We start from the raw sequence: 16,319 nt of genomic DNA, 5'->3' as shown, positions 1-16,319 counted from the left end.
GCAGGTAAGATATTCCCTTCGAGATGGGGCCGCTCTGGGAAGAGAACCTGCCTGCTTGCATGTAGAAGGTCCCAAGTTCCCTCCCTGGCAGCATCTCCAAGATAGGGCTGAGAGAGACTCATGCCTGCAACCTTGGAGAAGCTGCTGCCAGTCTGGGTAGACAGTACTGAGCTAGATGGACCAAGGGTCCGACTCAGTAGATGGCAGCTTCCTATGTTCCTAAGCTTGCTGTAGCTTCATAACTGAAGGCTTATTTTCAAAACTGCAGTCGTCTTTTCAATTGCCTGTCTGTTAACACCTTAGGGTGGGGGTTCTCAGACTTGTCCTCATAAGAACACAGGAAACGACCACTTTATGCCAAGTCTCAGACCCTTGGTCCATCTAGCTCAGTATTGTCTACACTGCCTGGCAGTGGCTCTCCAAGGTTCCAGGCAGGAGTCTCTCCCAGCCCTTCCTGCAGATGCTGCTGCCTGGGATTGAACCTGGGACTTTCTGCATTTTAGCACGCAGATGCTCTGCCACAAGCATGCAGCCCCACCTCCATTTGCCATTGTGGCTGGATGATGGGACTTATAGTCCAACGATATCTGGGGACCCAAATGTGAGAACCCATGCTTGAGTGTGTTTTCTAACTGTGGGATGAACAGCTTTGACTTCTTCGAATAGCTATATGTAGTGATGTGATGCTGATTTGGAGATATGGCAGGCTCATTTTTTCTCTAACTTCTGATTTCTGCATGTTTAAGGATGAAAGTGGTGCCACCGCTGCTGCTAGTAGGGCCTGGGTGGGTGAACGACTGGGGACCAGAACGACCACAATACCCTTGTACTTTTTTCAAGCATTCTGGAGCGTTTTAAGCCTGGACAGCTGGAAAAATAGTGTCTGAAGCTAGCATCTGTGCACATATCCCTGGTTCCTGAGGTTATTTCTGTACCTTTTAAAGTTGTATCCTTTCCTTTTGTTGGTCTTCTGATGGGTATTGTGTAGCCTTCAATAGTGAGGCACTCTTTAAAATGCTGGTTATTTTTAGGGAACCGCAGAGGCCCATGAGCTGCCAGAAGGAAGTACTGCTGATGTGCTTCATTCAAGAATCAGTGGTGAAATCATGGAACTCGTCTTGATTAAATACCAGGGTAAAAACTGGAATGGACATCTTCGAATCAATGATGCATTGCCAGAATTCTTTCCTGTGTGTTTCACATCGAATTCTGCAGACGTGATGACAGTGGACTTGTATATTCATGTTAGGAAGGTTGGCAGCCGGTTGGTCTTGTCTGTGTACAGTCCTTACTGGATCATCAACAAAACTTCACGTGTTCTCCAGTACCGTGCTGAAGATGTACATGTAAAACATGCAGCAGATTATAGGGATATTGTCTTGTTCTCCTTCAAGAAGAAGAACATTTTCAGTAAAAATAAGGTATCTGTTTTGTTTTGTTTTATTAACCAGCCCTCCTTCCAAGGAATTCAGGGTTCTGTACAATTCTCCCCATCCTCCCTTTTATCATTTCACCAGGTTCACACTAACCACTGGGAGAGATCATCAGGAGATTTGGTGCAGGGTGTTATCAGTATGCTGATGACACCCAAATCTATTTCTTCATGTCAACTTCACCAGAAGAAGACATAACTTCCCCAAATGCAGGATGCCTCTGAATAGCAGGGGAGTAACAGCAGAAGAGAGGGCATGCCCTCAGCTCTTGTCTAAGGGCTTCCCATCGGCCTCTGGTGGGCTACTGTATGAAACAGGATGCTGGACTAGATGGGCTTGGTCCCGATCCAGCCCCTCTGTTCTTATGCCTGCCTGGAGGTGGTAATGGGCTGGCTGAGGGATAACAAACAGGTTGAATACAAATAGGACAGAGGAAATGGTAAACCCTTCCTGTATTCTACCAAAGAAAACCACAGGGCTCTGTGGGTGCCAGGAGTCGAAATCGACTTGATGGCACACTTTACCTTACCTTACTTATTGTGTGGGGTCAGAACTCAGGAGACAATTTTGATCTGCCAAGGGGTCACACTTCCCCAGAAGGAACAGGTATGCAGACTGGGAGTGCTTCTGGATCCAAACGACCAATAGGTTTCCAGGCAAAATACAAGGTGCTGTCTATAACCTATAAAGCGTTAAACAGCTTAGGCCCTGGGTGTTTAAGAGAACATCATCTTTGCCATGAGCCCCATTGCCCATTGAGATCATCCGGTTCGTCTGCAGTTGCCACCAGCAGCCATGCAGGGATGAGCCTACTGTGTTACTGTCCTGAGACTCTGGAATGCTCTCCCTACTGAAATAAGAGCCTCCCCATCTCTGACAACTTTTAAAAAGTCCTTAAAGACTCATTTTTTCACCCAAGCTTTTTAACTTGACTGTAGTTTTAAAATGTTTTAAGATTTTCATTTTTGTCTTAATTATTTTTGGGGGGGGGTAATATTTTGTTTAATGTTGTTGTAAACCACCCACAGACAATGGTCTACAAATTCAATAAAATTAAATAAAATGGCCTAAGTGCATAACTTTGAGCAGTTTATTTTGAAAGAGTCTTTTGCAATTTGACTGCATTTCTTTGTGCTGCAATCAACCTGTAAAAGTTACTTATTCATTCGCAGGATAACATGTTGTGCAAGTCTGGAAGACATCCTGTTAGCTTGTCTTCACTTATCTTCCAAGTTACATTTTGCAAATGCTTTCCCAATTAAACTGAATGCTTGATGTTTTCTAATAAGCTGCAATAATTTGAGTGCAAGTCTTATAGCAGAAGTTCTCATCAGCTTCCTTACTCTGAAAACAGTGTTGGAACCTGGTTTTAACAGAGCCTCTTTTTAAGAAATATCCTGCCCCATCACCACAGGCAAATTTCCAAATGCATGTTGTGAACCCTTGTGACTGCTGATAATGTGCGAGGCCTGACATCCTGAATTTGTTCTTGTTCAGTTGCTACTCCTGTGTTGGATGCTGTTAACCTGAGCTGAAGCACAAAAATTGACCGCTTTCCTTAGGAATGCACAATGATGTTAGGAAGTAATCAAGTGTTCTCAAGCACGTATTATTCTGTCATGACATCTGTTTGTTTTTATTTTCTCTCCCTGCCCCACCCCAATACAGATCCAGTTAAGCATCTCAACTAGCACATGGTCTAGTAGTTTCTCTCTAGACACAGTTGGGAGTTATGGGTGTGTGAAGTGCCCAGCCCATTCTATGGATTATCTGGTAACATCTGTTTATGTGATTTCTGTCTACTAGTAATTGCTGTTCATTTTAAATGCATGTATCAAAATCCAACCTGCATTTCAGTCCTACTTTGTGTGTGTGTCTAGGGTCTCTCTCCCATCCTCCTTCATGGACTCCTGTGCCACGAAGGTTCGCAGGGCAGAGCACACACATGCCACTGTGTGTGTGGGTGGAGGAGTGGTTCTGTACCTTTGGAAAGAAATCAGGATTGTTTGTACACCCATGGTCCTGACCTTTGACAGGTGTGCCTAGGAAGATGATGTCATTTGCCTTTGGTCCCTTTCGATTCTGAGATTATTCTGATGTCAAACGTGCACACATGTGGGAGAGAGGGTAGGAGTATATAAGCGTGCAGGCAAGCAAATGAGTGAATTAAGAATGTACTGTGTACACTAAAGCTCTTGAGCATGTACCATTACTGTTGTCCACTCAGAATGAGTAGATGAGCAGTTAGATGAGCAATTAGATGGCTCCCTCATCTTTTAGACAAGTAACCAGCTTTAGATGTGTGTGTTTCCCTTGTCTCTGAAGGGTCCAGCTCTCAGGGTCATCGCAAAGCTAAAATACAGTGGGGAAAGTATGCTTTTGATCACTTTCTATGCTGTATATATAGCTAAGTACAAATTAGTGAGGTAGGAAAAGATCTCGCAACAATAAAGGAGCTCAACAATAAAAACTAATTTCCTTCTGCAGGTTGGTGTCAGTATCAAAATGAGCAGCTTCAACCTTACCAGGATCGTGACTTTGACGCCATTCTACACCATAGCAAATAAGTCCTCTTTGGAGCTGGAAGTGGGAGAAATGGGACCTGATGGTTCTCTGCCCACTAATAAATGGAGTTATTTCTCTTCTTCAGAGGTAGCCTATTTAAAATAAAAACCTGCATTCAGCCCTGTGACTGACTTTCAGTATAAAACTTTCTGAAGTCTAGAGCCTCTAGACTTAAGATTCTTACTGTGATCATAAGAAAATGGAGCGAGATCAACGACTAATCAATGCACCTTCATTCTCCATGTTCCATTAAAGAATTATTTTTATTTAAAATATGTGGTGATGTACAATTCCTGCCAACAGCATGGCAGCCTTAATGCTGTGCTCCTCATGCAGCTGTAAAGGGTCTGGAGACCTCGGTAGACTAGAGGACTCCTGCATTATTACCACACTAGTATTTTTAAGCCCGTTATAACAACGGGCGCTAGCCTTTTTACCCCCCTTTATGTGTTCTTCATCTTTTTTTTCTTTGTGTGTGTGTGTGTGTTTGTTTGTCTCTCCTGTCCCACCCTCCCTCCTGCCCCACACTCTGGCCTCTCTTCCTCCCCCTCCCACCCCGCTCACACCCTCCCCTTCCTGTCAGCCTCCTGCCCCAGTCCCTCCTGCCACCCTACTCCCTCTTGCCCTTCCCTTCCCCCTCCCCCTGCCTAACTCCCTCTTGCCCTTTCCCCTCCTCCTGCCCCACTCCCTCTTGCCCTCCCCCCGACCCACTCCCTCTTGCCCCACTCCCTCTTGCCCTTCCTCTTCCCCCCTGCCCCACTCCCTCTTGCCCTCTCCCCTCCCCATGCCCCACTCCCTCTTGCTCCTCCACCCTGACCCACTCCCTCTTGGCCCTCCCTCTTCCCCCCTGCCCCACTCGTTCTTGCCCTCCTCCCTGCCCCATTCCCTCTTGCCCTCCCCCCTCCAACCCTCCCTCTTGCCCTCCCCCCTCCCCCACTTGCCCTCCCCCCTTCCCCCTCTCCCCTGCCCAGAAGAGTCTTGCGCTCCCCCCCCCTACCTGGCAACTTTACTCACTGTTTTGAACGCGACGGAGAAAGGAGCTCGCAAGCAGAGCTCATTTCTCGGGCAAGCCTCTTCCCGGACTGTTGCATTGGGCGTAAAGGACGCCCAGCGGCAGTCTGGGCAGTGTCTTTGCCGAGAGAGGAGCTCTTTTTGTGAGCTCCTTTTTCCTTGGTCGTCGGGGTTGGTTCTTCTTTGGGTAAGGAGGTCTCGGGCAGCTGGGTGGGCGGTTGGCGGCGGCGGCCGCAGAGGCATTTTCCTGGGCCATGTTGGCCCTTGTTCATGTGTGGGGGAGCGGGGAAGGCGGGATCGGGCTACTGGGAGGGCGGTTGGCGGCGGCCGCCGCGGTGGCATTTTCCTGGGCCATGTTGGCCCTTGTTCATGGGGGGGCGTGCGGAGATGTCGGGCTCTAGTGTGGGGAAGTCGGGCCCCAAAGTTTTCCCCCTGGCCGGCTTTAGCGGCGACGCCAGGCCTCGGCGGCGGCTCCGCCACCACCTCGGCCGGCTTCCCCCGCCGCCTCTTTCCCCTCCGCCTCTTTCCTATCTTCGCGGCGGCCGCTTCTGGCCCCACCGTTTCCCTCGCCGCCTCTTCCCGGCTTCTTCTGAGCAGCCGCTTCTGGCCGCCCAAGATGTCCGCCGGGTACCGGCGAGCGTGTCTCCCTTGCCCTGTTCTGTGCCTGCGCTTCGCGCAGGCGCAGAACAGGGCAGGGAGGCACGAATGGCAGCCTTAATGCTGTGCTCCGCATGCAGCTGTAAAGGGTCTGGAGACCTCGGTAGACTAGAGGACTCCTGCATTATTACCACATGGATCTTGGTCCCTTAATAAATATGCTTTTGAAAAATGCTGGCTGTACTATTGTTGGCTCTTTTTGTTGTCTGTGCTGCTTACATTAAAACTTGTCTTTCTTTAGTGTCTTCCATTTTGGCCAGAAAATGTGTCTGGCAAACTCTGCATCAGGGTGATTGGAGGTGAAGCCTTGTCTAAGCCATTCTTCTTCAGCAGACAAGATAATGGGACTTTGTTGAGCCTGGAAGAACTGGTGGGATTTCGCAATCTTATTATTTGTATTTACGCATGTTTGGCTTTGTATCAAGTTGTTCAAGTGATGTACAACATCCGTTTTTTAAAGTATCAATATATAGATGCATAAAGATAAAGACTCTAGAAAGCAGTAAAGCATCGTTAATGCTTGCACCTGGTGCTCTCTTGCTTGTGAATATAGAAATGTTTTCGTAAGCCACTTAAAACTAGTTCGGTAGACTTCTTGCAGAGGTTGTTCAATAATGTTGGAGCCACCACTGCTCAGGCTATGCTCTGCTCCTACTTGGTAGGACACCTGGGACATTTGTAAGGCCCTATCTGTAAATCGCAGGCTTAAGCATGTGTGAGAAAGCGGTTCTCAAGAAATCTGGGCCAGGAAAACTGGAGATTAAAATTTTACCCCATTTGTGGTCTCTGTCCAGATCCCAGGAATTGGGAATAACATTTGCTGTTTGAGCAAATGTGTCTCAAGACAAACCAGGGGCATTAGTGTTGCAGCTTCTTGAACTGGTTTTAAGTGTTGGCAGGGAGTTGCCACCAGCATTTGAGGACTGGCTGGCGAAAGAACATTCTTGTAGCTCTTACTGTCGCACTTTCCCCCCTCACTTCAGTTGACCTCATAGGTCACGATGGTGCGTGCCCCATTGGGAAGAAACAGAGCCAGTTTGGTAGATGAGTAAGTATCAAGCCCTAGTTTGGGCAGGGATAGGCAAACTTGGCTCTCCAGCTGTTGTACTACAACTACAATTTATTACATTTGAACTGCAATTTATTGTGGCTGGGGATGATGGGAGTTGTAGTTCAGCAGCAGCTGGAGTACCAAAAGTTGCCCAGCCCTAGTGCGTTGTTGCCATTATGAGCTGCTTGCTAGAAGTACTATTAACTATACTTTGGCTGATGAGAAGTAGCTGTGAAAGCTACAGCGACGCTTGAATAAGCTTCTGTGACATCCGGCTGTAGCCTTTAGTCCAGTCCAGCTTTCCTTTCTCTCCAACAGAACACAGGTATTCTGGTAGATGTGAATGTGTCTGACCATTCGACAGTTATTAGCTTCTCCGATTATCACGAGGGGGCTGCTCCGGCACTGATAGTTAATCATACTCCATGGGAAACTCTTAGATACCAGCAGAGGTAGGTGAAAGTATTACATTTTCTCAGAGCTACTTAGCTGTGGTGCTCGGATTAGAATATGTTGAGCCAAGGTTGCATTATAGTTCTGTGTAGCTGCCTTGACCTTGTGTTTGGTTTTTCCCATGCAGTGGTGTCCAAGAACAGAGAGAACTCAAGCCAAGGGAAGTGCGACTCTTTGCATGGGCAGATCCCACTGGAGTAAAAAAACTGGTTTGGGCATATGCACAAAACACAGGGGAACTGGATCTTCTGAAGGTATGCATCAGTTAAAGACAAACGGTTGACCTTCTCTGTGTCTATGAACTCTGTGAAGAAACATTTTCTCTGCAATGTGCCTTGAGTTGGAATAAAACAGTGTGTTTAGATCTGTAGTTCTCTGTGTTGTCCTGTACATCATTGTGACTCCTTAGTCAATTGATGCAGGGTTTTGTTTTGGTTTGGGTTTAAAAAAAAAACCACCTCAGAAAATACATCCAAAATGGGGTTTAATTCTTTAGCTTTGAACTCTCAGACATTGCCTGTAAGAGGCTTTTCTGTGTACCATTCACAGTGGAATTTAAAAAATGAGATAACTGCTTCTTAGGAGACGATGACTGGTGTGTGTATATATTCAGTCGGTTCCTTTCTTTCCTGCCCATCCAGGACGAGTGTGGTCAGTTTCCTTACAACTCCAACACTCAGATTCATTGGGTCTCTTTTTTGGATGGACGCCAAAGGGTTCTCCTTTTCACGGATGATGTTGGGTTGGTTTCCAAAGCACGGCAAGCAGAGGAGATGGAGCAACCTGATCAAGAAATAAATGTGTCGCTTCACAGCCTTGGGCTTTCCCTTGTCAACAATGACAGCAAACAGGAAATTTCTTACATAGGGATCACCAGGTACTTTGCATAAGCCATAGAAAGTTGCCTCTTCATTCAGAGGATTTTAAAAATCTAAACCCAATCCATATTTTCCTCAAACTGGTTTACACAAAAATCTTAACTGATTCTTCAGTATTAAAAAACAAAAACCATACACACGTCTTTGCTGGGGGAGGTCAGCTGCCCAAGGCTTCCAAATGCTACCCTCAATGGCTTTTAGAAGCATACAAAATGCTAAACATGCAGACAAAGGCACTCCACTGTCCTCCTCCAAGCTCCTCTCTTCACCCATGAGCATGTGCATGTAAGGGCAGGTCTGCACTGTGACTGCAAAGCCGCATAGTGCAGATGAGGTCGGGTTTATATTGCCCGACTGCAGATATGCAAAACTACGGAGAATGAGGGCCACCTGTATAATAAATGTAGTTGTTGAATAGGATATGGATCAAGATCCATAAGAATGGGTAATGCGAATGCGCAAGACCCACTCGGTAACATGCCGCAGCTCATCGAGGCAATCAAGCCTTGCCTCCACGCCTTCAACATGCTATTTAAAGGCAGGCTGGGCGCCATGTTCTTCCGTTCTTGGACGACCGCCATTGCATGCAGTCCTCGGGCTGTCACTCCTCGTTGGACTAGTTCTTCTTGTGAGTTTTATCTAAAAAACAGAAAAAGGACTGATTATTGTCTTTGACTAGAAACAGGATTTTTACGACTACTCTGGTGTTATTGGTATATTTGGAACGGACTTGGACAACGATTTGGATCACATGGAGATGGCTGAGGAGAAACGGACCTTCAAAGGATGCACTGGCTGTAATGCCAAGCTCCCTTTGAAGGACCTGCACACCTTGTGTGTGTTCTGTTTGGGAGAAAAACACGGCGTCTCCTCCTGAAAGATTTGCCTGTCCTTCTCGAAACAAATGAGAAAAAACTGGGCTTTGCGGCTTCAGGCCACCATTTACGACGAGGTGCTAAGTCCCTTGACATTGGGAGAACCCCGCCCTTCAGCTTCGACATCAGCTGTAAAGGCATCTACATTGATCCAGAAACCAATGAAACAACCTTCAACTCCGAGAGCATTAGCATCATACTGAATCCCTAAACTTTTGTCGGAGTTTATGCGTTCAACCGGAGGGATTGAAAACTAAAAGACATTGGGATTCAGAGGATCCTCAGTCCTCTCATAGATTTAAAAAAAACCCTAAGATGGTGGACCTCACAAAAGAAAGGACACCGTCTCCTTTGGTTCTTCAGACAGCCGGAAGCATCTGGCAACCATCGACGTCAAAGGCTTTGAAATCGAAGGGATGAGATCCAGTGACTACTGAGTTTGTCGATGTTGAACATGTGTCGACACCTAGACCCACAGCATCGAGGACTTTATCTCTATCGCCGCACCAATGCTAATAGATTCTCCGCCAGCATCGACACCAGAAGCTCGACATTGAGAGGTTCCTTCGCTGTTGACACAAACTCCTACGGATCAACATTGAGAGGTGCTGTTAATGTCCACTCTCACCCCTTCAACGCCGGTAGCTCATCCTCCCGTTTCTACCTTGAATATGCCTGTGTTGTCTGCTTCGAGACTGGTGACTCCTCGATGTCCTACTGACATACCGACCTTCGATATCAAAGAGGAAGATAGGGAGGTGGCCCTAGATACGTCTCATACTTTGCTGTCTATTAGGGATGTGCAAAAAATTTCGGGCACAGAATGATCTGTGCCCGAAACGAACAATTTTGGGTGATTCGGGGCAGAACCGAATCACCCCCGATGTCCCCCGATATTTTTCGGGCATGAGCCGAATCACCCGAATTTCGGACCTGAAAAATTCGGGTGATTCGGTTCATGGTTGATTTTTGGTGAATTTTTGAAGTTTTAGTGACTTTGGGGCAGTTCGGGGGCATAGCATGGGATCTGCCCCAAAAGAGTGGGGTGGGGTGGTAGTGACTAATGGATGGAGGCTACCACCCCAATTTCAGGGGGATTGGGCAGAGGGCTGATTTTTTGGGAATATTTGAAGTTTGGGTGTCTTTGGGGCAGATTGGGGGCAGAAAGTGGATCTGCCCCAAAGGAGTGGGGTGGGCTGGTAGATAGTGCCTAATGGGTGGAGGCTACCACCCATCCCCAATTTAAGAGTGATTGGGCAGAGGGGTGAATTTTGGTGAATTTATTTTTATGAGGTTTGTCTTCATAAGGTGAAGTGTGCTAAATTGATTACTTCCTCATATTATTCATAGTAATTGAGGTGTGAAAAAGTGAAAGTGGGGTCATGAGAGTTGTTTAATTGAAAAAAATCTCATTTGCTATGATAGAATGAGAATTCACACCTCAGAAAAAACTCTACCTATTGGGCACTACCACCCCACCCCAAAATTTTGCCCCTGGGCCCCTTTTTACCCCCCGAATCGATTCAGATTCGGATTAAATCCGAACCCGAACCGAATCAAGGGTGATTCGGGTGACCCAGATTCGGGCACAAAACAGAACAGGGGTGATTCGGTTTGGGTCCGAGCCGAATCACCCGAAAACCCGAATTGCACACCCCTACTGTCTGTCTTAGACTCTACTTGGAGCACCCCCTCGGCTTCAACTTTCAAGGGCTTCCCGCGGACATCAACAATGGGAGGACACAAAAAAAAGTTCACTCAACTGGTCCCACTGACAGCTGCTCACTTGGCAACTTCTCCATGACATACCTGTGGCTTTGCTCACTCATCTGCGGCAGGGGATGCCCTCGCTTTGGCACCTTTGGGGACAGTATCCCGTGGATTACCTTACAATTTCCAAGGAAATCAGTCTTGGGACCAGTCACAGGCTCCCATGCGGACAGTACCATCGAAACTGACACTCGTGACTTCTTCAAAGGCCACACAAACAACTTCAACTGTACTTCTCCAAGATTTAGCCACACAGACCGTATGTGACAGTGTGCAAATCGGGACTAAAAATCTGATTCCACAGACTACTGAGACCCAGACATTCACACCAGTTTCTCCCTCTCAATCTACATCAAATCACCATGGATCTTTGGATTTTGAATCCAACCCTGTTGACCCAGATAGTGGAGTGGACCCTCTTGTTGATGTGGCCCCATATATGCATGCCTCCTCTAACGAGGAGATGAAAGCATACCATCGGCATGTGTGTGATATGGCAAAAGCACTGGGTCTCGACCTGAAGTCAGAAATGTCTACCTTGTATGATTTTATGTTCTAGTCAGAGGCTACTTAACCTGTGGCCCTTCCTGTGCTCCTGGTCATCATGAGAGCAGCTCAATGTGCGTAGGAGGTGATACACACGTCCACCCCCACTTCTAAAAGACTATAAAGTCTGTACAGGGTACAGACTAAGGGCAACAAATATCTCCTGAAATACCCAGGAACCAATTCATTAGTAATCGACTGTGCCATGTCCTCTAGTTTGAAATCTGGATACAGACACACGACCCTGGTGGATAAAGAGGGGAGGAAACTGGACAACCTAGGAAGGAAAATTTACTCCACTTCTTGTTTGTCGGTCAAAATCGCAAATTATTCGGCCTTTTCCCTCAGCAAAAACAGCACGAATGGGAAATCAAAATGGAGTGCATCACACATCTCTTTTCAAAGTGGATGCAACCAACCATAGATCTGTTTGCAACTTCAGAGAACAAGAAGTGTAACTGCTTCTGCTCCAGGGCAGGACACGACCCACGATCTCTGGGGGACACCTTCCAGCTGGATTGACAGCAGGAGATCCCTTATGTACTTCCACCTCGATCATTGATCAGCTGAGTGGTCTTCTGTCTTCTACCAGCTCCTACGTCATGTATCCTGGTGACTCCATGGTGGCCAAGGCAACCATGGTTTCCACAGGTACTCCGACTGTCAGGGAACCACTACCAAAGACTACTGCAGGTAGTGGATCTCTTAACTCAGGACAAAGGCAAGCTACTGCATCCAGATGTTCTGATGCTCTGCCTAACAGCATGGCGGATCAACTCCTGAACAAGATTCTTCTTAACCAGAGGAAATCTTCTATCAGATGCAATTACAGAAGCAAATGGCTTCGTTTAAATCTTTATGCAAGGAAACAGGGGTTTCAGCCTGACCATACCACTATCAAGGATGCGCTTCCCTACCTTACGGATCTGAAATCTCAAGGTTTAGCCAGTGTGTCTCTCAAAGTGCATTTGGCTGCGTTATCCTCTAGACATCCAGGTTATAAGGAAAAAACTCTTTTCTCACATCCAAAAAGTGAAGCTTTCTTAAAGGGCCTTTTAAACCTGAACTCACTGGTTCACACACCTGTTGAGCCCTGGAGTATATCTCTGGTCCTTTCATCTTTGACAGAGGCCTCCTTGAAACCTATGAATTCAGCCTCCATCTAACTGGTGACTCTGAAAGTGGCTGCCCTGTTGGCCATCGCTACAGCCAAATGAGTAAGTGAATTAACGGCCTTAAGGATAGATTTGCATACACCAGAATCTTTCCAGACAAAGCCTTGATGTGTATGGACTCCGATTTTCTGCCAAAAATAGTGTCCCCCTTCCACCTCAACCAGGACATTGTCCTACCGACATTCTTCAGAGATCCTTTGACTCCATTGGAACGTGTCATGCACTCCTTAGACATACACAGAGCACTGTTGTTCTGCCTACATCGTACTAAGGATTTCAGGTCCACCAAACACCTCTTTGTAGCATACAAAGGCTCTTTGAAGGGTTCCTGTATTTCTAGACAGCGGATGTCTAGTTGGTTGGTGGAACTCATCCTATTGACATACAAGCTACAGAATGTTCAGCCTCCAGAAGCTATCAAGGCCTGCTCTACTCGTGCCTACGCTTCTTTAGCTGCATACCTATTGGGGGTAACCTTCACAGACATTTGAAAAGCAGCTACATAGCCCACTGAGTTACCCTTCATCAAGCATTATGCCATAGATGTGTGCTCTGCTGCAGAGGCAAGCTTCGGGAGAAGCGTTTTGAAATGGGTGTTACAGTAGCTACTACTGCATCCTCCTCCTCTGGGGAGCTAGCTAACTACCCATTCTTATGGATCTCGTCGGATCTTGATCCAGATAAACAGGTTGCTCACCTGTAATTATTGATCTGGCAGAGATCCGTTGATATCCATTAGACCCCGCCAGAACCTCTCCAGTAGTGCTACGCTATGTGTGTATTGAGTGTGTGAGCTAGTCTCCTTTGATGATAAACTCACTTGATTCTGGATGATCGTCCTCCACAGTGGTCGTCCAAGAACTGAAGAACATGGCACCCAGCCTGCCTTTAAATAGCATGCTGAAGGCGTGGAGGTGGGGCTTAGTCACCTCAATGAGCTGCTGCATGTTACCGAGTGGGTCCTGCGCAGGCACGTTACCCATTCTTATGGATATCGGCGGATCTCTACCAGATCAATAGTTACATGTGAGCAACCTGGGTGGTTGTTGGTGGGTTTTGTTTTTTTTTTGGAAGGCTTCTAGTTTAATGTCAAGATCTCTTCCCCCCCCCCCCCGCCGCTGTGCTTCTCTTCCACAGGCTATATTATTTTAAAAAGCATAGGGTTAGTTATTTGGGGCATTGCGTGTTGGGGAGGGTGGAATACCAAGCAGATATTTGGTATGCCATTAGTTAAAACTTAAGACAGGTACTAGACTTCTGTAAACATATTACCTCATCACTGCTCTTTTTCTTTCTTGTGCAGTTCAGGTGTGGTCTGGGAATTCAAACCAAAGCAGAAGTGGAAGCCATTTAACCAAAAGCAAATAGGTCTCTTGGAGCAGATGTATCAAAAATGGCATTCTGCAGGAAATGCGAAGGCTCTCAGCTGGGTTAAAATTGACAGCAACTTTGAGGTATGCTGGAGCCACAGACGACTGCTCAAGTCTACATGTAGTATTTCTGCAGGGCTGTGGTTCACTGTTCCCTCTAACGGGGATTTCCAGATGTTGTCCACTACAACTCCCAGCATCCCCAGCTGCAATGGCCTTTGGCTGGGAATTATGGGAGTTGTAGTCAACAACATCTGGGAATCCCTGTTAGAGGGAACACTGCTAGGGATGATGGGAGTAGTAGTCCAGCAACAGCTGGACAGTTAAGGTTGCCTGCCCCTGACCTAGACCATTGTGCCAAATCTCCTGTCGATTGCTGTTAGTCTTTTTGTACCAGTAGGGGATGTTGAGGCTCAGGAGCTCAACAAAAAGTGAATCCCTGACAGATAATTCCCAACATGAAACTAGTATCGCCACCCTTGAGGACACACAAGGGAACCTTGGGGGTTGGAAGTGGAGAGAGGGAGGGACACAAGATAGGTAAGCCAGATGGCCAAGGTGGGGCAGGCAGACACCCGGGCAGGGCGTCAGGCAAGGGATGGGGAGAGCAGAGATGCACTGTGCAGCTAGCCACAGCCAGGAGAGGGACGTGCAAACAGGATTGACAAGCCAGGTGAGAGAAAAAGAGCCAGATGTGCACACATGCCAATAGAGCCCGAAGGGTGCTAGCCAAAGCAGGCTGTGGAAGAGGCCCATAGGAACCAAATAGCCAAGCAGGACTCTGCAGAAGGAAAACAGGTGTCATTGGGGAAGGTGCGACACTGTTGCTGCCCCACTCACTCACTGCTTTTCATGCCATAGCTTGGCTTTGTCCGCTCTCACCGTTTCCATCTTTTGGATGAGCCAGATAGGAGCCGAGGGCTGGGCTTGGCCACTGTATCTGCTGCCGCCTCTTGGTACTGTCCCTGCCTGGGGAGGTCAGCCAGGTGAGGTTGCAGAAGAGTGGCTGGGGCCTGGCTGAACTCCAGGCTCTTCTCCTCCAAGGTTCTCCTGGCTAGCCCGCTCAGCTGAGAACAGCAGCATTGCAAGGAGTGTGGATAACTCGGGTGCCGTCGGAGCTGGGAGCTCTCCAGAACCTCTGCCCATGATCTTGCATCCGCTTGCTGGCTCTCCTCCATCCTGCCCTGGGATGGCTTGACTTCGATTCGGGGACCACAGAGTTCTTCTTTGACCCCCGCCCAGCTGCATGATCTTTCCCTGCTAAGCAGAGAGAAGAGCCCAAAAGCTCAAACCAGCCACAGCTAGAGCAGGCTCTTGGAGCGGGAACACCGTGGCCTGCGCCTTAGCTGAGGGCATAACGGGCAACAAGGGAGTGAGCTGTGCAGCTGGGGGCATAGCGAGAGCACCCTCACAGGCCCCAGTCTTGAGTGGGGAAAGGGAGGAAAAGCACTCATGCTGATCCACCCCAATATCCCACCCTCGGCAGCCTGCAGTTTCCCATAGCAAGCATTTCTGTCCATCCCTGCATTTCAAGGTATGGGGGTCTGCTAGTGGGAGCTGGGGAGGAGATCCCACACACCATGGCACATATTGGATCCTGGCCACAATAGATCTCCATGTTCTGGGGTTTCATAAGTAACAGGAATACACTTACAAACATGTGAATGCTTATGCTTTCAGGTTAATTTTAGTAAGATGCCGATGGAAATGCGCCTTCCAATCAAATGCAACATCAAACGAGATTTCTTATCTGGCATACAAATTGAATTTAAACAGTCACCACACCAAAAAAGTTTACGGGCCCAGTTATACTGGCTTCAGGTACGCGTCTTTGACTTTTAAAAACCAACCAACCTTGTGTTCTGGAGGAGAGCAATAAATCATCTTCTTTATAGGCTAGGAAGCCGGAATTTTAAAGATAGTAGTCACCTGAGTAGTAGTCGCCTAACTCAGGACTGTATTTTGCCCATGGTTGATTTTTAGGGGTTTAGTGGGGGACATTCTAGGAAAGGTTGTGATTCAGGGAATGTTGATTATTCAGAAAAAAATTTTTAAATATTTTTTCTTGAAGCTTGCCACTTCCAGATTTCTTAGTTTCACTTCTTAGTTTGCAATCTCAGCACAGTGGCAGTTACTTCTGGGGAAACATGTAAAGGGTCACCCAGATAATTGGGTTTGATTTCTGTTTGAGGCTTTAGTATCAAATTACTTCTTAAATACAAATACCCATGAGAATCTAGCACAGGACAGTCTTGACTAATAGTCAAATGTTGATCTCTTGAAGGTCGATAACCAGCTGCCTGGCTCCGTATTCCCTGTTGTGTTTCATCCCGTTGCTCCTCCAAAATCTATTGCCTTAGATTCAGGTAACTATATTAACATTTCTAGCTGCATGTCCAGCAAACTAACAGTACATTTCTAAACAAGAATCCATCTCTTGTGTTTTCTTTAGAACCCAAACCATTCATTGATGTCAGCATTATCATTAGATTCAATGAATACAGCAAAGTGTTGCAATTCAAGTAAGCAAAGTCA

General features: G+C 47.1%; 1 protein-coding gene across 5 annotated transcripts in view; it reads left to right on the top strand.

Moving 5' to 3' along the window:
• Window positions 1-16,319, top strand: part of VPS13C (vacuolar protein sorting 13 homolog C) — a 136,403-nt gene that overhangs the window by 94,274 nt on the left and 25,810 nt on the right. For all 5 annotated transcript variants that reach the window (XR_008311401.1, XM_053272123.1, XM_053272121.1 and 2 more), the window contains 11 exons: window positions 1,032-1,421; window positions 3,102-3,206; window positions 3,921-4,085; window positions 5,908-6,036; window positions 7,036-7,169; window positions 7,298-7,424; window positions 7,812-8,047; window positions 13,718-13,868; window positions 15,465-15,605; window positions 16,069-16,150; window positions 16,237-16,306. Coding sequence is in view for 4 of the 5 variants with exons in the window: in XM_053272123.1 (XP_053128098.1) it covers window positions 1,032-1,421; window positions 3,102-3,206; window positions 3,921-4,085; window positions 5,908-6,036; window positions 7,036-7,169; window positions 7,298-7,424; window positions 7,812-8,047; window positions 13,718-13,868; window positions 15,465-15,605; window positions 16,069-16,150; window positions 16,237-16,306 (1,730 nt within the window). In the remaining variant the exon portion in view is untranslated. The remainder of the gene's footprint in view (window positions 1-1,031; window positions 1,422-3,101; window positions 3,207-3,920; window positions 4,086-5,907; window positions 6,037-7,035; window positions 7,170-7,297; window positions 7,425-7,811; window positions 8,048-13,717; window positions 13,869-15,464; window positions 15,606-16,068; window positions 16,151-16,236; window positions 16,307-16,319) is intronic.

The sequence above is a fragment of the Hemicordylus capensis genome, chromosome 10 (genome assembly GCF_027244095.1).
Source record: "Hemicordylus capensis ecotype Gifberg chromosome 10, rHemCap1.1.pri, whole genome shotgun sequence".
In the NCBI taxonomy this organism is placed as follows: Eukaryota; Metazoa; Chordata; class Lepidosauria; order Squamata; family Cordylidae; genus Hemicordylus; species Hemicordylus capensis.
The sequence above is the reverse complement of the archived record's forward strand: the minus strand, read 5'-3'. Positions and strand labels throughout refer to the sequence as shown.